General features: G+C 34.9%; 2 protein-coding genes across 2 annotated transcripts in view; one reads left to right on the top strand and one right to left on the bottom strand.

Annotated features, from left to right (window-relative positions):
• Positions 1–335: 335 nt before the first annotated feature.
• LOC100376510 (protein Flattop-like) lies at positions 336–5,020 on the top strand. Its single transcript, XM_002733181.4, has 4 exons — positions 336–497; positions 2,143–2,205; positions 2,751–3,008; positions 4,404–5,020. Exons 1-4 carry the CDS (start codon positions 471–473, stop codon positions 4,512–4,514), a joined length of 459 nt encoding a protein of 152 aa, XP_002733227.2. The 5' UTR covers positions 336–470; the 3' UTR covers positions 4,515–5,020.
• Positions 5,021–6,398: 1,378 nt separating this feature from the next.
• Positions 6,399–22,838, bottom strand: part of LOC102804622 (nonsense-mediated mRNA decay factor SMG9-like) — a 37,183-nt gene continuing 20,743 nt past the window's right edge. Inside the window, exons 4-12 of the mRNA XM_085499700.1 lie at positions 20,656–20,866; positions 18,606–18,712; positions 15,889–16,004; positions 15,337–15,544; positions 14,995–15,184; positions 13,868–13,975; positions 8,651–8,761; positions 7,912–8,050; positions 6,399–7,096 (exon numbers count right to left, since the gene is read on the bottom strand). Of these exons, the coding sequence (XP_085355826.1) occupies positions 7,021–7,096; positions 7,912–8,050; positions 8,651–8,761; positions 13,868–13,975; positions 14,995–15,184; positions 15,337–15,544; positions 15,889–16,004; positions 18,606–18,712; positions 20,656–20,866 (1,266 nt within the window). The 3' untranslated portion in view covers positions 6,399–7,020. The remainder of the gene's footprint in view (positions 7,097–7,911; positions 8,051–8,650; positions 8,762–13,867; positions 13,976–14,994; positions 15,185–15,336; positions 15,545–15,888; positions 16,005–18,605; positions 18,713–20,655; positions 20,867–22,838) is intronic.

The following is a 22,838-nucleotide window of genomic DNA, read 5'->3' as shown; positions in this document are numbered from 1 at the left end:
TTATGTAACATTTTATAAATTGCTTATATATTAATAAACTACATACTTAAGAAGTGTAACTTGCAAACTATTTTGCCCTGTGAATGTTTTGATATATTTTAGTGTGAGTTGCGAGAGTTAAACGTGACATCTACTGTTCGATAAACCTCAGCAGCCGTTCACGAACATTTTTCGCACAAGACAAAAAAAAATTGATTTATTTAATCATACTACAGATCAAGGACTTTTTTAAGTGCGAAATATTGTAATAAAACTGAGGAAATTCGAAACTCTCGCATACGAGACTTCATTGGCCAATGAACAGTGCTGTTGTATACGCAATAGAACGTCACCAGGGCAACAATCATCGTTTACACCCAGGCTCTGCTGTACGCCAAAACAAAGTTCACACCGGCGAAAGAAGCACTGCGTTTCCGTGATCAGCGGTGACATAATATTTAACAACTCTCGTTTGGGGAATCATAAACAAAATGGCGACACACTTCAATGCGAACCAGGTAAGAAATTTAATAATGATAAAGGCGTTGCCCAAAAAAGACGAGATCGATACTGTAGTGTTACTGGTTAAGCTTATGGAGACAACTTCTCATTTTAACCCAAGTGTTCGTGGGCTACGTAATTACAGTACCTTTCAGGTAACTTACTCACGATCGTCTTGCGCGACACCAACCACCGACCAAATAACGTAAACTTTACTATACACTGCTTCGAACAGAAGAAAACGTACTGAAAATATATTGCATATATATGCAGTTAGTCAATACAGTGGATGTCAATAAACAAAATCATTATTATGGGTACTGCATAAAAATAGTAATTAATAATTTGACAATTTGCATATTAGAAAAGTTTTAGTTTCATTAAAAACATGTGTAGGTACATGTATTAGCTTATTGACCCCAGCCACAGACTCTACAATTAATATTGTGAGGTCTATGCGCTGGCCAAGGTTGATTTATAGACCAAAAAAGAGCATTTTCTTTAAATCATTAAAACATTACTGAGGAATGACGGATTTGTCAATACAATCGTTGTACTTGTTTTATGCATATCTTTGTATTTGTACATGTATATTTTATTTCACCATAAAGTAAATAATATCTGTCCTTTATGATATTCTTGAGATGACCTCATTTACACTGTTATGCAATGTACTGCTGTATGAGAAATAGCTTTTCACTGGCCAAGCCCTTATATTTAAGTAATTAACCATTGATGACATGGTATATCAGATGCATAACAGGAGTGTAAGTGAGATTGTATGTGCAGTGATTCTGAGTGGTATACCTGGCTGTGTGATGGTGCTTCACAACATGAAATAAAATTGCATATTTTTTTTTTGATGCGACTTGTACATGTACTACTTTTTAGTTTTCTTTACCCATATATTTATTGCAAACAACTGATAGAAATGTTTTTTTTCTAAAGATGAATGAAATATTACTTTTACCATTATAATTTTAGTATATTTATTCGAGATAAAACACCCCTATAAAATTAGAGAAACAGAAAGCAAACTACAATGAAGCATTGTAAATGTGTCCATAGTGAAATCAGAATGGGCCCTGTAACCAGCATGACTCCATTTTAGATAAACTGAGTACCGGTAATATAGTGAAAAGTTAAACCTCATATACCTATTTATGATTTACATGTATGTGTATTATTTTCTACATATCAACAGATTTGACACAATCATAATAATAATAACCTATTTTCTGAAAAACAAAACATTTCTTGGACAAATACTATGCACCTCACTACTTTGCACAGACACTGCAAACTTGCTGACATTGCAGCACTTGATCAAGCTATCAAACATTTAATTACCTGCGTTGTTCTGAAATCTGACTTCCCTTTTTTACCTAGTAATATCTAGATATTATAATATTAACACTTTGATGTCATAGGTATAGTTAGCAACAGTCGCGAAGGATCTTTTGGCCATTCACAATGTTGAAACATTTGGAAATTACCTATATATTATTATACAGTATACGCATGTCACTTACTTTTGAACTTCCTACTTATAACTGAAATACAACATTTTTTGTCATTTTGGGGTATTATACTTAAAATAAAGAATAAAAATACATAAATATATATCGTGACTCACAATTAAAGATAAATTTCTATTTACAGTATGATGATGCCTTTGCTGCTAACAGATTACAGAACTGGACAGTACCCCACCAATATAAAGAGGTAAAGACTCACTTGCTCACATTGTATTTGCATAAATGCAGACACAAACTTTACCAAGTGCACTACATGTGTACTTGTATGAAGACAACAGGGTATTGTATACCACTATAAAGTTCAAGACCTGCTTGTGTGTTTAGACATCTGATTCTGCATGAAACTACTCATGTGCCTGCCTCCATTCTCTGTTTACGCATAAACCATTCTGAGCCGACAATATTGCTTGCTACTTGTAGGTGTGCAAAACATATTCCCAGCCACAGTAGTGGCAACTACTACCGTAAAATTTGTGTTAGTAGTCGCATCCCTAAAAGAGGTCGCACCCATTCTTTTTGAACAATTGAGAACCAATCACCTTATCCCATACTCTTTAATAGAAGCCGCATCCTCTGTCAGAATATACTATTTTAATAGAAGTCACGGCTTCTATTACAGATTTTACAGTATTTGTCTTTTTATTGTAAGAACAAATATTTCTGCACACTTCCCACGGTTTTAAATTTATTTTTATTGAAATTACTGATTTTTTTTCTGTGACTCTATTCCAGAGACCATCCAGTTTAGAAGGATACACACAAATTATTGCAAATGACAGAGGACATCTCTTATCAGGAGTTCCCAGATCTCAGTCTTCTCCATGGGGTAACTTTGTAGGCACATGGGACATGCCAAGAAAAATACCCGGTAATGTTACATCCTACATGGCACGCTCTGATAAAGCCATAGATGGAATTGAAACAACAAAAGAAGATTTTGATCGTAAGATGTATGAAGCAGTTAATACTCCACCAAAATGTGCAGACAAGGTACGTAACATTAAATGAATTATTCAATTTATCTCAAATTACATTTTTTTTTAATCTGATAAAACAACAAGCAGCCTGTCGGCTGAGATAGCTCCGCTGTTAGCAATGCACATGGCAATTAAAGAACAGAAGATATCATTAGAAAATGAACAAATCTGAGAGAGGTCCACATGTAGTACCTATATGTATAATATATCAAAGCAATTGGACTTGCGGTTTTCAACAAGAAGTCGAAAATATCACTTTTTACCAAAAATTACAAAAATATTCATCAAAATTAGAGAATTAAAGATATCATCATGAAATGAACAAATCTGAGAGAGGTCCACATGTAGTACCTATATATGTAATATAAAAGCAATTGGACTTGCGGTTTTCAACAAGAAGTCGAAAATATCACTTTTTACCAAAAATTACAAAAATATTCACCAAAATTAGAGAATTAAAGATATCATTACAAAATGAACAAATCTGAGAGAGGTCCACATGTAGTACCTATATATGTAATATCAAAGCAATTGGACTTGCGGTTTTCAACAAGAAGTCGAAAATATCACTTTTTACCAAAAATTACAAAAATATTCAACAATTAGAGAATTAAAGATATCATTACAAAATGAACAAATCTGAGAGAGGTCCACATGTAGTACCTATATATGTAATATCAAAGCAATTGGACTTGCGGTTTTCAACAAGAAGTCGAAAATATCACTTTTTACCAAAAATGACAAAAATATTCACCAAAATTAGAGAATTAAAGATATCATTACAAAATGAACAAATCTGAGAGAGGTCCACATGTAGTACCTATATATGTAATATCAAAGCAATTGGACTTGCGGTTTTTAACAAGAAGTTAAAAATTCACTTTTTACTAAAAATGACAAAAATATTCACCAAAATTAGAGAATTGAAGATATCATCATGAAATGAACAAATCTGAGAGAGGTCTACCCAAGGTACATATACACCAAGTATCAAAGCATTCAGGCCTGTAGTTTTCAAGAAGAAGTCGAAAAAGTAAAACATTGACACGGACGACGGACAATCACTCATATGATAAGCTCCCCTCGACAAAGTCGACAGCGGAGCTAAAAATGGCACCCCAAAATTCCAGTGAAAAATGTGTGACTACTTGTGTTGTGTCAGTGTTATTTTATTTTCACCACTTGCTATATTATTGCTATGTCTGATGACAACTGATTGGAAATATTCAAATGTGACATAAAATGCAATGTTGATAACGTCTTTTACCCCAAACGAGGAAAAAATTTGAATATTGGAACAATACATTTTGAATGTATTCAAATAGAGCTTGTTACAAAACACAAAATATTGTTTTCTGTGCTTGATGTTTATACGAGTTATCACAATGAGAAAATTATTCGTTTCCAGGCTACCTCACCACTCAACACACCAGCACCAGTTGTGAAACCAGACGTTGAAAGAGATTTAGCAAGTCCCAAACCCCCTACACCACAGATGATCAGTCCACAACCAGAATAAACGATTACAGACGTTAATGCAGAGATATAAACATTATTTGAAGAAAGTATTTATGCAACTTGTATTGCCATCAAACTGACAATTAAAAGTTATCATACTTCATGGTTGGCTTTTTTTTTTTTAATTGATCATGACATTAATTGTTTGTATGTCTTGTGCATTAGTGTAAATATCTAGTATTAAAAGTTGTCAAAATAATGCAATCAAGCTGTTGACATGTGGTAACTGCATTTTATGTCATAATTCCTGAAAGTTGGGTAAAAAATGGCATTACGATACAATTGACATATTTAGTTCATTGTAGACTGAGGTTATTTTGTAAAGTAGACATTTATTTCCATGTATTCAAATTATTCAAATTTATAATGGTGCAAGCTGAGTAGGGTAAATTAGACACCGTCCAATAACAATATGCCATCCACTTATTACTATAGAATCATATGTACAAATGCTTTGAACCTGTAACAGTTTTGTGTATTTTAAGACAAATAAAAATTATTGATGTATTTCCCTTTCTTGTGTACACACACTACCCATAACACTGTAATTTGACATCAAGTACATGTCTTGACTTTAAGGAGGTTTGCGCCGAATTGAAGAGTATACATCATGTTTTCATTATTGCGTGTTCATACGATCAGAATTCCAAAAATAAAGAAAGAAAATTAATTGGGATCACCAAGGATTTTTAGAGATACAATAGTCTGAAGTATCATGGGAAATAGTCAAAACTGTCAATTGGTTTATATGGTGATATTATTGATTCATATTTCAAATTGTGCTTGGTTTAATATTCTAAACAGACTGAGGAGTGAAATGACAGTTCATTGCCATTAAAGTAGTAGTTTAATTACTCAATCCAATTGAAAAACTTTTTTAAAAACGTGTAATCAGTTGATTTTTCATCTGGCTCTATATGTATTCATTATGTGTTCCTGTACTGTAAACATCTGAACACAGATGAATATATACTTCTTTGGAGTACTAACTTAATAAGAAATTGATCATGAAGATTCCCTTTTACATGATTAGCTCATGTCAAAGATTACCACCAAATATATATATATATATATATATCGATATTTACAAATTTGCTGTCAGTTGATTTCATACCAAGACAATATTTACATGCATGGAATACAAGTAAATGTATACAGTTGATCTATTAGGTGAATAAATATTCCATTCAATATCATTTTCTGCTGTTTCAAATACATTGTATCTATAATTAACCAGCAAAGCAGTTTATCTCAATATCATGTGATCAAACTATCCAGTAGTTTTAATAATTAAGCATTATTCCAATATAATGTATGTGTATATATTAATAGTTTTTCAATAAATACAAAACATTACAGATGATCAAGATGTGATTTTTGTGAGTGCAATTTGGACACAATCTAAGATGAAAGTTTCGCTCGTTCCCTGCGTCCCTTGCGAATGGTAAGTAGGACGCAGGTAACTAGCAATTGCCATATTGTTCCACTAGGCCGGAATTACGACCGGAAGTCACATGACTGAGTGACGTAATTTGAAAACATTCTAATATTCGTTTTCTGTAAACAAGTCCTCATTATGCCATGCCCATACATTTTGTCTGCTTAGATTTGAGATGTTTCTGGCATTTCTCACTGTTTCGTTGCAAATTTATAACAAAAAAAACAGCCCAACTTTCGAGAGTAAAAGGAAGCCCCTGCTCTAGGGCCACGAGTGTAAGTGCTGACGTCAGGTAACTAAGGGAAATAAAACAAGCAACGAGAAAGTGGCAGACCAATCGGAATGCCGTTACAAGTTACCGGCCTCTTGTGGTTTGGTACGCCATGACACTTGAGGAGGGAACCAGCCAAAGATGAGAGTCTGATGAACAACATGAATGACGATCTGTCTGTCAGAAAATTGTGAATTTATTACATCTTGTTTTGAAGGCACCAAGCCACAACAAATCTTGTTCCATATGCCTTCGAAATCTTTACAATTACGGAACAACATTTTCTGTTTATTGTACAATATTTATTGCAGACATTATAAATAAAATCACTAATACATTGATAATGAGAAGTTAACAGTTCAACTATGTGAAAATGTCCAGTTTGTCATTGCACACAAATGTTAAGAAATTATGCAAACGATTGTCAGGCAGCCATTTTGAATCCACTGTGTAAGAAGATAACATGCACGTTTTGACAAATTTAAGTAAACGTTTGGTGATCTTAGATCTGGAAAAAAATAATACTAATTACGACATACATTTTTATTGTCAATTACTATTAGTAAACTGTCTGTCAGACATCTTTGATCAGATCATGCATGTGATTTTTTTGTAGAACTTTGAATGAAATCAGTCAAGGCATGACGACTAATTCAACACTGACTAATACATGGAGCCAAAAGTAATTTGATTGTACAGTCAGAACTACAATACTCATTGTAGTAAAAAAAAATTACATTTCAGATTTTTATTTTTTCAATAAATTAGAAACTGTTAAAAAAACGACAGTGCTAACTTTCAGAGTAACCTGCTAAATTCTGATACAAGGTTAGATTTCTTGACTCCATCCCATGTCCTTGCAGCATAATGAAACCTGTAAACAAATCAACAGAGTGTGTGAGAAATACAGTGACCCCCTGGCCAAGTCACGGGTAGTTGGATGGCTCCCAAAAATTCCATTGTGTATTGCTGGCAGTTTTGAAGTAGAAGAACTAATGTTTTGTTGCATCATGTATTTAATTGGCCGTTAAAGGGCTGGCGGAGACAACTTAACACCTACTGACCATAAATTACTGTGATACAAAGGGTGACAGTGATTTACTTGAGGTGTTGACAGGGGTATGAAGTCGCGACTTTATGTACTTCTCGACCTTTCCCCTTTGATAAAGCTCTATAAAACTCACTGCAATGAGTTGAATCCATACGAACATGGACGCTATGATGTTGTCCAATAAAGTGAATGTACTATATAAATAAACCCATTTTCAATGTATAAACCCCTCTTTCAGAGACCCCTTCGTAAGTCACGGTTTTTGCTTGGATTCCGACACCTGTGACTTAGGGGGGGGGCACTGTAGGTAGATTGAGACAAAGACACAATTAAAACAAAATGGCTGCCAGCTGACTATTTTGAACAAAAATAACTACCCCGGTAACTTACAATGTGTGATGTTCATACATTGGTTTTTAGGAACTAAAATGGTCACCAATCTGTGAAATAGTATGGAATCTGGGAATTGGATCATAAAACAAATGCATATACATATATATGGCACAATGTGTGATGCGCGTGTGAAGTTGGAATGTACAGTATACGGCCTACACATGTCTGAGAAACATGAGTGCTTGGAGGTGTAACAATAAGTCCCCAGTTTTGGATAATTTATAATAATATAAATATGATCTCACCAGTTTTTCTCTGTCAGTGACGTATGTGCTAATGGTGGTCTAGCTGCACTAAATATGGTATTTCTGAAAGATCTGATAATTGCTTCCATTCCAGGATGTCCTTTGTAATCAGATAACAATGATGATATTCCTTCATTTTCTGGTAATGGTATCAAATAAAAACATCTCATATCAACAGAAACTCATCAAAAACAATGCTTAGTCCTGCTATTTTACCTTCTTTGCAAACATTTTGTGTACGCCACAATTATAATTTATTATTATTACAATGCAGTATTAATATAGAATTGATGAACAGAATATAGAGTTAGTTTTTAGACCCCCATACATACATGGAATATATATAAACAAATGATTTCAATAATTAAACCACCTACAAATGTGTATCAAATCAAACCAATCAGAATCCAAATACCGTAACTTTTGAATTTGATTCATGTTTTTTTTATAAAGACATGTAGAAAGTTTAAAGCGTGGTAGTCGTCGTGCGAGATATATGGGTCTCATATAAACAAAGATGGCGACTTTGACTGTCGCGCAGATAAACGAGTGCGAACTGAGACGTTTTCAAGCTTTAATTAAGTAATTTTCATGTTATTGGAAGGTATAGAAGAAGTCATCGACGATAATCAGTATAAGTCGCGCCCAGGTCAAACCTCATACTTGTGATTTCCATTTGAAGAGCACATTGGATTGTGGGAAAATCAACGACGACTACCGCGCTTTAATTAACACTTACTGACAGTTCTTCTGGACTCTTCTAACGGGATTAGGGATAAATTAGCTTCGGTATCTGGTAAATCTTTGGTTATATTAGCAAGTGCTTTGCTTTGTACTAGAGACAGAGCACCTGAAAGGATACAACAATGTCAGGATAAACTTACAAAGCTGCTAATAAGGTTTTTGTTACGTGCCAAATGTGGTTTTTCATAACACAAATTTTATATTTTGTTGCTTAATCATTCACTAAGAGTACTGTAAAATCTGTATTAGAAACCGCGGCTTCTATTTAAATGGTACAATGCAATAGAGGGGATGTGGCTTCTATTAGAGCACCTAAACATATGAGAAATGATGAATTTTTGGTTCTCAATTATTCAAAAAGAATGGGTGCGACTTCTATTATGGATGCTGCTTCTAATACAGATTTTATGGTAATGCCTGAATGACACAGGTTGAATGCAAAAATCAAATAACTTCTTTTTCATAGTTCAATGTCGAGATGTCTATTTTTAAAAGAGGAATATGGTGTGGAGATATTCCTACTTCATCAAAATTAACCATTATCAAATGTGTATAGCACATTGTTATGCGTGAAAATACTCAAAAATAGTTTTGAATTTATTGAAATCCACGAGCGATTTTACACCACTATGATGCTATAACCTTAGTTTGTCCTGTTCTATATACGATTTCACACTGGATCTCATAGTGAATGGAAAAATGGTCCAATATACTACATAAAGCTACAAACAGAAGGTGCAAAAGTATGCTGAAGAAAGAAAACTAGACACCATCTGTAAATTCAACCCCACTTCATCTTAATACTCACTTACATACTCATTATTGTTGTTGTTCAGTCACATGACTCACCAGATACCATCTGTAAATTCAACTCCACTTCATCTGAATACTCACTTACATACTCATTATTGTTACTGTTCAGTCACATGACTCACCAGATACCATCTGTAAATTCAACTCCACTTCATCTGAATACTCACTTACATACTCATTATTGTTACTGTTCAGTCACATGACTCACCAGATACCATCTGTAAATTCAACCTCACTTCATCTGAATACTCACTTACATACTCATTGTTACTGTTCAGTCACATGACTCACCAGATACCATCTGTAAATTCAACCCCACTTCATCTGAATACTCACCTACATACTCATTATTGTGACTGTTCAGTCACATGACTCACCAGATACCATCTGTAAATTCAACCCCACTTCATCTGAATACTCACTTACATACTCATTATTGTTACTGTTCAGTCACATGACTCATCAGATACCATCTGTAAATTCAACCTCACTTCATCTGAATACTCACTTACATATTCATTGTTACTGTTCAGTCACATGACTCACCAGATACCATCTGTAAATTCAACCCCACTTCATCTGAATACTCACTTACATACTCATTATTGTGACTGTTCAGTCACATGACTCACCAGATACCATCTGTAAATTCAACCCCACTTCATCTGAATACTCACTTACATACTCATTATTGTTGTTGTTCAGTCACATGACTCACCAGATACCATCTGTAAATTCAACCCCACTTCATCTGAATACTCACTTACATACTCATTATTGTTACTGTTCAGTCACATAACTCACCAGATACCATCTGTAAATTCAACTCCACTTCATCTGAATACTCACTTACATACTCATTATTGTTACTGTTCAGTCACATGACTCACCAGATACCATCTGTAAATTCAACCCCACTTCATCTGAATACTCACTTACATACTCATTATTGTTACTGTTCAGTCACATGACTCACCAGATACCATCTGTAAATTCAACCCCACTTCATCTGAATACTCACTTACATACTCATTATTGTTACTGTTCAGTCACATGACTCACCAGATACCATCTGTAAATTCAACCCCACTTCATCTGAATACTCACTTACATACTCATTATTGTTGTTGTTTAGTCACATGACTCACCAGATACCATCTGTAAATTCAACCCCACTTCATCTGAATACTCACTTATATACTCATTATTGTTACTGTTCAGTCACATGACTCATCAGATACCATCTGTAAATTCAACCCCACTTCATCTGAATACTCACTTACATACTCATTATTGTTACTGTTCAGTCACATGACTCACCAGATACCATCTGTAAATTCAACTCCACTTCATCTGAATACTCACTTACATACTCATTATTGTTACTGTTCAGTCACATGACTCACCAGATACCATCTGTAAATTCAACCTCACTTCATCTGAATACTCACTTACATACTCATTGTTACTGTTCAGTCACATGACTCACCAGATACCATCTGTAAATTCAACCCCACTTCATCTGAATACTCACTTACATACTCATTATTGTGACTGTTCAGTCACATGACTCACCAGATACCATCTGTAAATTCAACCCCACTTCATCTGAATACTCACTTACATACTCATTATTGTTACTGTTCAGTCACATAACTCACCAGATACCATCTGTAAATTCAACTCCACTTCATCTGAATACTCACTTACATACTCATTATTGTTACTGTTCAGTCACATGACTCACCAGATACCATCTGTAAATTCAACCCCACTTCATCTGAATACTCACTTACATACTCATTATTGTTACTGTTCAGTCACATGACTCACCAGATACCATCTGTAAATTCAACCCCACTTCATCTGAATACTCACTTACATACTCATTATTGTTACTGTTCAGTCACATGACTCACCAGATACCATCTGTAAATTCAACCCCACTTCATCTGAATACTCACTTACATACTCATTATTGTTGTTGTTTTGTCACATAACTCACCAGATACCATCTGTAAATTCAACCCCACTTCATCTGAATACTCACTTACATACTCATTATTGTTACTGTTCAGTCACATGACTCATCAGATACCATCTGTAAATTCAACCTCACTTCATCTGAATACTCACTTACATACTCATTGTTACTGTTCAGTCACATGACTCATCAGATACCATCTGTAAATTCAACCTCACTTCATCTGAATACTCACTTACATACTCATTGTTACTGTTCAGTCACATGACTCACCAGATACCATCTGTAAATTCAACCCCACTTCATCTGAATACTCACTTACATACTCATTATTGTGACTGTTCAGTCACATGACTCACCAGATACCATCTGTAAATTCAACCCCACTTCATCTGAATACTCACTTACATACTCATTATTGTTACTGTTCAGTCACATAACTCACCAGATACCATCTGTAAATTCAACTCCACTTCATCTGAATACTCACTTACATACTCATTATTGTTACTGTTCAGTCACATGACTCACCAGATACCATCTGTAAATTCAACCCCACTTCATCTGAATACTCACTTACATACTCATTATTGTTACTGTTCAGTCACATGACTCACCAGATACCATCTGTAAATTCAACCCCACTTCATCTGAATACTCACTTACATACTCATTATTGTTACTGTTCAGTCACATGACTCACCAGATACCATCTGTAAATTCAACCCCACTTCATCTGAATACTCACTTACATACTCATTATTGTTGTTGTTTAGTCACATGACTCACCAGATACCATCTGTAAATTCAACCCCACTTCATCTGAATACTCACTTATATACTCATTATTGTTACTGTTCAGTCACATGACTCATCAGATACCATCTGTAAATTCAACCCCACTTCATCTGAATACTCACTTACATACTCATTATTGTTACTGTTCAGTCACATGACTCACCAGATACCATCTGTAAATTCAACCCCACTTCATCTGAATACTCACTTACATACTCATTATTGTTACTGTTCAGTCACATGACTCACCAGATACCATCTGTAAATTCAACTCCACTTCATCTGAATACTCACTTACATACTCATTATTGTTGTTTAGTCACATGACTCACCAGATACCATCTGTAAATTCAACCCCACTTCATCTGAATACTCACTTACATACTCATTATTGTTACTGTTCAGTCACATGACTCACCAGATACCATCTGTAAATTCAACCTCACTTCATCTGAATACTCACTTACATACTCATTGTTACTGTTCAGTCACATGACTCACCAGATACCATCTGTAAATTCAACCCCACTTCATCTGAATACTCACTTACATACTCATTATTGTGACTGTTCAGTCACATGACTCACCAGATACCATCTGTAAATTCAACCCCACTTCATCTGAATACTCACTTACATACTCATTATTGTTGTTGTTCAGTCACATGACTCACCAGATACCATCTGTAAATTCAACCCCACTTCATCTGAATACTCACTTACATACTCATTATTGTTACTGTTCAGTCACATAACTCACCAGATACCATCTGTAAATTCAACTCCACTTCATCTGAATACTCACTTACATACTCATTATTGTTACTGTTCAGTCACATGACTCACCAGATACCATCTGTAAATTCAACCCCACTTCATCTGAATACTCACTTACATACTCATTATTGTTACTGTTCAGTCACATGACTCACCAGATACCATCTGTAAATTCAACCCCACTTCATCTGAATACTCACTTACATACTCATTATTGTTGTTGTTTAGTCACATGACTCACCAGATACCATCTGTAAATTCAACCCCACTTCATCTGAATACTCACTTACATACTCATTATTGTTACTGTTCAGTCACATGACTCATCAGATACCATCTGTAAATTCAACCTCACTTCATCTGAATACTCACTTACATACTCATTGTTACTGTTCAGTCACATGACTCACCAGATACCATCTGTAAATTCAACCCCACTTCATCTGAATACTCACTTACATACTCATTATTGTGACTGTTCAGTCACATGACTCACCAGATACCATCTGTAAATTCAACCCCACTTCATCTGAATACTCACTTACATACTCATTATTGTTACTGTTCAGTCACATGACTCACCAGATACCATCTGTAAATTCAACCCCACTTCATCTGAATACTCACTTACATACTCATTATTGTTACTGTTCAGTCACATGACTCACCAGATACCATCTGTAAATTCAACTCCACTTCATCTGAATACTCACTTTCATACTCATTATTGTTACTGTTCAGTCACATGACTTACCAGATACCATCTGTAAATTCAACCCCACTTCATCTGAATACGCACTCACTTACATACTCATTGTTGCTGACCAGTCACATGACTCACCTTTATACTTCAACTTGGAATGTTTGAGAACACTGCTGATAACTTTATTGGCTTTTTGTATATTACCTAAATTAAAATCTTCTCTTCTAGCTTCATTATGTACAAAAACTGTAAGAGAACGTTGCACAATAGAATACTATAAATAATATTTTTTTTTTTATTCTTTTCTATTTTAGCGCTTTCTTTTTGTTACTTCCTCAGTTTTTCGTCTTTATTGTAATTTTCTTTAGCTGGATCAATATTCAAACAAGGATACGATTATGCAATAAAGATTATTAGTATCATTATATTATAATTATTACTACCGGTATGTTGTATTTTGAAACTCTTTTTGTTGTAAGACCCACTCATTTGGCAATTGTCATGTGGCCTGTTGAGAATTCATACACAGCATGCCTGACTCAACCCAACATACATGCAAGACATCAAATTGTTGAACTACAAAATGTCAAGGAATATGGTAAAGTCCAAGACAGAAGAGTCTTCATCTCATCTGGTTATGTCTTGAATTAGCATGGTAAAGTTTTATTATTTTATTTCGCAATTTCTAAAAAATGCATTTGAAAAGAGACAACAATGCCTCTCGAATAATTAAATATTCATTCTTTTTTCTCATTGACAACTGTACCATGTAGTCATTTTCATTGCTACACATGTATGTACCTATTTGAGATTATTTTACGGTATTAATATTTTTTTTTTTTCCTATACTTTTGTGTATCTGCCTTTAATATTTGTAGTTTGTTTATTTTTTTTATTATTAATTTTAATAAGTGTATTACTTTCTTTCTTTAGTTTTGTACTTGTAAGTTTAGTTTTATAATTGCAGTTTTTTAGTGACCTTACTTTCAGAAGTGAGTGTTGTGTCAATAAACGTATTGTATTAAATTAACATTATGGACCATTCTGCACTGGAATAACTGAAGTATAGACAGAGAGCTGCTTAGTATCATATTGATTGGTGCAAAGAATAAAGTATCACTTTAAAATTGAATTTAAGTGTGGTATATTCAAATATGAATATGCTCCTGTGCACAAAGAGACAATTTTGTTCTACTACATTGGGTAAACCATGTCCTGCACTCTGGCAAAGACACCCATATTGGCACATAGAACTCAAACCTTACCTATCTGTGGACAGTAGTCTAACGAGTCATCACAACTACCAGTACTACTATCAATGTTTGGTGATGGCGTTGGCGGTTTTAACATCTCTGCTCTCAATATAAATTGCAACATATTAACATCCTCTGTCCAATTCTGAACAACTAATATAACATGGCAGACTGTGAAGAGGAACGCCGCTAACTGTAATGACTGAAATATATACAATTGTAAATAAAGAATATATGAGAGTGGACAGGAAATGGAAGTTAGATAAACTTTGCATATTATGATTTCAAATGGCGCCAGAGTACGGCTTAACACTTGGCGACATATCAAGAATTTAAATTATCTGCGTATTATACCTGTAATTCTACACAGTTTTCAGCAGTAGTGATTTCAGCGGGTAATATTTTCTCATGTCGTATGAGTTGATCAAGTACAGAAGCACTAAGTATTGGCTGAGTGTCTAATAATATCACCCTCTCATTTGTCACCAAGAAATCCACGCCTTGTGTTTGATGTCCACCAATATCTTTGGTCTCGTTACTTTGAGGACGAAATGGGTATTTTCTGTAAAAAATTATGACAGATTGACAAAATTAACATCCACCATTGAGAAATTAAGTATTGTAGAAGTATTTATTTTCACTGAAAGATGAATTGTGTCTGGTTAAACTTTAACATCAAGTACTGTGAAATACTTTATTTTAACTGGAATTAATTTTCACTGAAAAGGCTTTTTGGGCGTTTTGTGCGGAATTTATTTTCACTGATTTTTGATGAGTTTAATGTGAAATATAGGAAAAAAAGTATATTCGCTGGATTTTAATAAAGTATTCTACAGTAATCCAACATCGTGGTGAGGATTGGATTTAGAAGCATTGTGCGTATAGTAAAAGTGACAATATATTTACTTTGTTCCTTCATTGAATGAGACACCACCAGCCAGCATGGACATTAACGTAGACTTGCCCACACCTTGTAAACCCATAACGCCTACCACAAGAAAATCAGTCTGGTCCATCAACATCTGTGAAACAGATAGCAAATCATGAAGCAACATTTGTTGTTAAACTGCAGATATAGCACTGAAAGTGTTCCTGGGCAGAATTTTTATTAGAATCTGCATGCCTACTTCAACCATTTTCCATTTGAAATTAATAATTCCCAAAGAGAATGAGTTTCACCTCCTACTTTTCTGAATCACATATTTAAAAAAGATTCTTGACTTGTTTTAGGAATTACATGTGAAAAACGATGTTACGATCAAATTGGCAAGATTATCAGTATTCCACAGTGGTGCTATTCAAATGGGGGTCAAAGGTCTGATGAAGAATGTTTTTAAATGTGAAGAGAATTTATTTCCTCACTCATGTTAAATTTTTTAAGTACATTTCAACTAACTAAAAACAGTGACACGCATAATAAGCAAAGAATCCCAATTAAAAACTGACTTTGTTATGACAGTTCAGCTTCTATACACGTACATAATTAATAATATCAGGTGCAACCATGGTAACCGTGGTGCAACTGACTGTACACCAGGCCTCAGAGCAGATATGCTGGAAACATATCAGCATAGTGAATTTAAGATCGCAGAACCCAAGTTCAAATCCTATTTTGAAGAGGCCACAAACTCAGGGAGGCAACAATGACTTTCATGATTCAATGCTACAACTGTTGTCGGGAACAAATTATCAATAAATAAAACTAAAATTTCTAGAAGTTGTTGCAGCTTGGGCTTTATTCAAACGATGAGTTAGTCTAGCAACCTATTCGTCTTATATGGTGCATTGCCATGACAACCCAATTTTAATTGTCAATTAGGAAAGCTTAAAAAATAATAGGGAACAAATTTAAGATTAGCCTTATAAATAAAAAACCTGGCGACCAAAATAGATTTAATCTTTGAAGTTTATAATACCAACCCTACTAACCATGTCTTTATCCGAGAACTGTACCGACTTTCACTGAAATCTGATGATTGATTCTTGGGATATCAGTAGCAAAGACACACTCACATATAGACATATACTAACTACCGACTTTCACTGAAATCTGATGATTGATTCTTGGGATATCAGTAGCAAAGACACACTCATATATAGACATATACTAACTACAAATACCCCAACAGGAGAGAAAAATTACTTCAGTTAAAATACTATAAATTATTTAATATTCACTGCTGGGAATTTTGATGATTTAATGTCTTTAGGACCTCAGCAACAGCGCCCTCACAGTCAAATAGCTCCACTGTCTACCTCAAAAGTTGATAATGTTCTGTACGATGAGATATTGACTATTTGCCCTGGTTATTAGTGTTCCCATTATGTTCTTGCCATACCACAACCACAGTAGATTATTTGGTTGTTGCCATGGTATTTACAATTTTATGATCTTGTTACAAATCTCATGGAGGTCAACCCATGGACCCTATATACCATGTATCAAAGCAATTGAGCTGGTAGTTTTCAAGAAGTAAAAAATAGAATTGTTGATGAACGATGACAGACAATCATCCATATTAACAGCTCTGATTAATCACTGCTATAAAAACTGTATCTGAAAATTCGTCTCTCATAAGATTAATGTATAATATTCAGTACATGCACAAAACTGTTTGCTTTTGTGACAATAATTTTATTTATGCCTCTCATAGGACAAATCAATGAACCACAAAGGGACCTGTACCTCATAACCACCTGGGTAAAACTGGTATGTGAGTAGAATGTAAAAACAAACAATAACACAGCTATATTGGGATTATAGAGGGAGGTAACAAATAAACATAATCAGAATGCTTCATTACAGGACCTTAATTACACTAAATGTCCTGTTTCAAAGTCTGGTTGTAGGACCTCTATATGGCTTTGTTCTCATAAATTGTTTTAGGACCTTCATACTAACCATGTAATTCAAATACATTAGTAAATCTAGGCAAGTTTATTTTCTTTTCATTACAGAAACGCCAAAAACTTAAGGAATGACTGGGGGAGGGTTTATTTATTTATTTTCAAGAATATTTAATATTGTACATGTAAGGCCTATAGTACTGAATAAAGATATATATATGTGACATGAAAGATGACACTACCAAGTCATTGGCTTTCAGACTGTATGATTTTCTAAGTTAGATCATTAATAATCAGAAGTTGATCATTAAGCATATCTTGTGTGTATGGTCCACCTGCCACAACGTCTGCATGAAAATTGAATGAAAACCGCAACTACAAATTTATGCATTATGTAATATATGTTATATAGGATAGTCAATTTAAAAATAGGGGCTCTGTCCTATCCCAGAAAAGTTCTCATACTCTGGCTTTATCCTATCCATACAGTTAGATTTACCATATAAGGGGAGGGCCAACCTTATGAAATACCTTTTAATTCTCTTGTAAATATATAAAATAGTTCATAGTAGAAGTGTACACCTCACCTCCATACCGTTATCACACCAATGCAAGGAATAGGGGCTCTGTCCTATTCCAGAAAATTTCTCATACTCTGGCTTTATCCTATCCATACAGTTAGATTTACCATATAAGGCGAGGGCCAACCTTATGAAATACCTTTTAATTCTCTTGCAAATATATAAAATAATTCATAGTAGAAGTGTACATCTCACCTCCATACCGTTATCACACCACTGCAAGGAATCATCCACAAGTTTCATACTGTGTCTCATTTCTGGAGGTAATACAAGTCGTGGTAATTGCTGCTGTGGTACGCTAACTGTATAAAACAAGTATATCAAATTTCATGGGAAGAATACTCATTTCATAAATTTACAAAGCAATCTGGATTTCTACAACAAGCCTTGTTATGTAGACGACTAGAGCTGCATGGTATTGTGAAATCTCAACATAATATGAGGTTATTTCCCAGTAAGTAGTCAGCTCAGGCAATCAAATCCACAAGTTCACAACTTAATTAGTTGTATCATTGCTTAGGACTATCTGTCTCTTGCCCGGTCTCTTGTTCACTAACAGTCACACATTGTTAACATCTGAACGTGTGAATAATTTTCTGTCATAAATTCAGACAGCCATGGTAAATATTTTATTTTACGTCAGTAAAAATACGTAGTCACGCCTGTAAAAAGGAATTCCTGCGTCACGCACCGCCGATTACGTAAAAACAATAGAAGGCTTCAAAAGTAGTCACACCTCACAGAGGTGTTAAATTTGCCACAATGGACACGAAAACTACGATGGTTGTTACTGATGTAGTTCGGACACAGAGCACACATTTCCGAGATAAACCATAAACACGAAGTCATAGAATATATGAAGAAATAAAGTACATGTTTTGTGACGAGTTTCTCTATCCCTGTCGTGGGCAAGAAGTTTGTTTAACCGCAACCCGGATTGAAACACAAAAAAAATGTCTGGCGTTGCTTGACCGGGATAGAGGGGCTGTGTATTGGGTTTGAGGTTTAGGGCTAAATAGATGTACGAACCCGAGCACTTCAACCTAACCATTTTAACTTGTATAAATACAATTAGAGATGGACACAAAATATAAACCAGTAGTAATATGTTTCGTTAAAATGAAAATGGGCATATCAGCGTTGAAATATTCACAGAGGTGTAGTTATCATCGGTAAAAACACGTTAACTCGCTAAACAGGAACTCGTGCATATGCGACCCAATGTTCAACAAACGTAATTTCGTTCGCTGCTCAATGGCGCCAAGAACTAGATACAGATAAATGGAAATGAACAGCCGTCTCCTGGTTGCCGGGACGCCGACTATTTTGGGCACCGCCAGCCAATGGTGGCTGCGGTTTCACGCACCTCTGTTGATACTTAGTACTAAGGAACGCAAATCGCGGAACTTTTCTCTAAACTATGACGTACTCCCACTCACCCATGGAGCTAAAAAAAATTTTTTTAGCTCCATGACTCGCCCCAACCTAGCATTGCCAAATAAAAAAACACTTGCAATTCAAATACGATTGTTATCGATGGACACGGACCATTGTTACTACCCGTTAACTGGGTAATTGGGTGAATTTTTCGCCCGTTTTATTGAATAATACCGGGTTTGTTAACGATTATGTCAACTTCTACAAACAATCAACACAGTTACTAAATAATCCGAGCTTCATGTTTCAGAATACACTACATCATAATAATCACGGTTACTTTCTTCTAGTAACCGTGTAATAATACAGTCTTGTATGTCGTCAAACTATTCTCTAAATGAGGTATTCACGTTTTCTTTTCTCTTTTTTAGCGTCTTAATTTTCTCGTAGCTAACAAATCTGTCAACAATTTTTCTGTTCCTAAATCTATGGTGAAAAGAGTAGAGAATACAATTTCGGATGTCAGAGGGTTGTCCAATCAGACTGCGCGAATTGACGGTCTCTAAAGCTGGTCTCAGACACGGTCTCATTCCCGGTCTATGTGGCATCCGAGAGTCTCTAAATCGGTCTCAAACACGGTTTCAAATGGCATCTTCCTCTGTGGGAGAGTCTCAAAACTGGTCTCAAATGCCTTCTAGAGGGTACCGTACATACCTCGAGATGTGTTTGAAATAGAGCAAATACTGTATTTATCCTGGGAGTAATCTGATCAACCTGCCTTGATGATTTTTGTGGGAAAGTAAGTTTTATATTTTCTGATGTTTTGCTTTTTCAACAGCTCGTTAGAACATTATTAATGTGTACCCACCTTCTGATGAACTTGCAGTATGATGTCTATGAATATGATAAACTGGAGCTTGGTGGCTGTCACCATGGCTACTATCAGATGTTACTTGTGATGTTGCGCCCATCGCTGCCGTCCCAGAAGTTGTTTTTACCTCATCCCTAGTTTTAATCATCACAACAGACGGTTTATCAGAGACAGCAAGAGCTGGTGGAGCAATACCACTAGAATCTTTCTGCAATAAATCATAGGTTTTTAAGTTTTTATATCATTGACAGTAAATATTTAAAAATTATAATCAGACAATATAATTATGTGTATGGCATTTCAAAATTTCAAAATGCATTAAATAATGTTCTGTTAAATTTCAGTCAAAATCTTTTGTAAAGTTTAACATGTTGAAAGCTTCCAATGACGTCGATAAACAATGTGCTAAGAAGTCTCTTTGCTTCTGCCATAGATGAACAAGCCTTAGCCTTGGGTATTTATCATTTTGTTCAACCACTGTGAACAGAGAAAAAATAGCAAATTTAAAAATATTATAAAGCAATATATTGGGGATTGTCAGCTGGTAGACAGATTTGCTGTACATCTGCAAACTAAGACAGATTTAGCACTAGCTAAACATTTCTGTACTAAACCACATTCTGGTGTCTCAGATATTACTATCACTGCTGTAAACCTTATCAATTGTGACGATACTATGCATCAACAAATACACTTAGTACCCTTACACCAAATGACATTAATATTCAGTTCTATGCATTCCCAATGTCATCACTCTAATTAGCTGTCCACAACCTCAGTGTCTTTTTTTCATTATTTAACCTGCCTATTTTATTCTATGCTTGTCAGACTCATGATTGATTGCACCACAGTCCCTCTATAAACTTTGGTTGTACCTTAAACGTCTTGCTTTTTAACTATTTCGAGTATAATAACAGTACTGTTGCAACAAAAACACATTTATTGATCAAAATTAACTGAATGAAAATTTTTTTGGCTTCTAAACAAAGACAAATCTGCAAAAATACATGTATAGTTGAAAGGGTAGTCACATACAAGATAGGTGGTCTTTATATACAGGTTGCTCAAACACTATGCCTTGTGATTGCCCTAAAAGTTGTCACTATATGAAGGTGGTCTTTATATACAGGTTGCTCAAACATTATGCCTTGGGACTGCTTTAAAAGTTGTCACTATATGAAGGTGGTCTTTATACACAGGTTGCTCAAACATTATGCTTTGGGACTCCCTAAAAAGTTGTCACTATATGAAGGTGGTCTTTATACACAGGTTGCTCAAACATTATGCCTTGGGACTGCTTTAAAAGTTGTCACTATATAAAGGTGGTCTTTATACACAGGTTGCTCAAACATTATGCCTTGGGACTGCCTTAAAAGTTGTCACTATATGAAGGTGATCTTTATACACAGGTTGCTCAAACATTATGCTTTGGGACTGCCTTAAAAGTTGTCACTATATGAAGGTGATCTTTATACACAGGCTGCTCAAACATTATGCCTTGGGACTACCTTAAAAGTTGTCACTATATAAAGGTGGTCTTTATACACAGGTTGCTCAAACATTATGCTTTGGGACTGCCTTAAAAGTTGTCACTATATGAAGGTGATCTTTATACACAGGCTGCTCAAACATTATGCCTTGGGACTGCCTTAAAAGTTGTCACTATATGAAGGTGATCTTTATACACAGGTTGCTCAAACATTATGCTTTGGGACTGCCTTAAAAGTTGTCACTATATGAAGGTGATCTTTATACACAGGTTGCTCAAACATTATGCTTTGGGACTGCCTTAAAAGTTGTCACTATATAAAGGTGGTCTTTATACACAGGTTGCTCAAACATTATGCTTTGGGACTGCCTTAAAAGTTGTCACTATATAAAGGTGGTCTTTATACACAGGTTGCTCAAACATTATGATTTGGGACTGTCGTAAAAGTTGTCACTATATGAAGGTGATCTTTATACACAGGCTGCTCAAACATTATGCCTTGGGACTGCCTAAAAAGTTGTCACTTTATGAAGGTGATCTTTATACACAGAAGTTGTCACTATATAAAGGTGGTCTTTATACACAGGCTGCTCAAACATTATGCCTTGGGACTGCCTTAAAAGTTGTCACTATATGAAGGTGGTCTTTATACACAGGTTGCTCAAACATTATGCCTTGGGACTGCTTTAAA

This window comes from Saccoglossus kowalevskii, chromosome 5 (assembly GCF_978046115.1).
Source record: "Saccoglossus kowalevskii chromosome 5, keSacKowa6.1, whole genome shotgun sequence".
Lineage (NCBI taxonomy): Eukaryota > Metazoa > Hemichordata > Enteropneusta > Harrimaniidae > Saccoglossus > Saccoglossus kowalevskii.
This window is presented reverse-complemented; position numbering and strand designations above follow the sequence as displayed.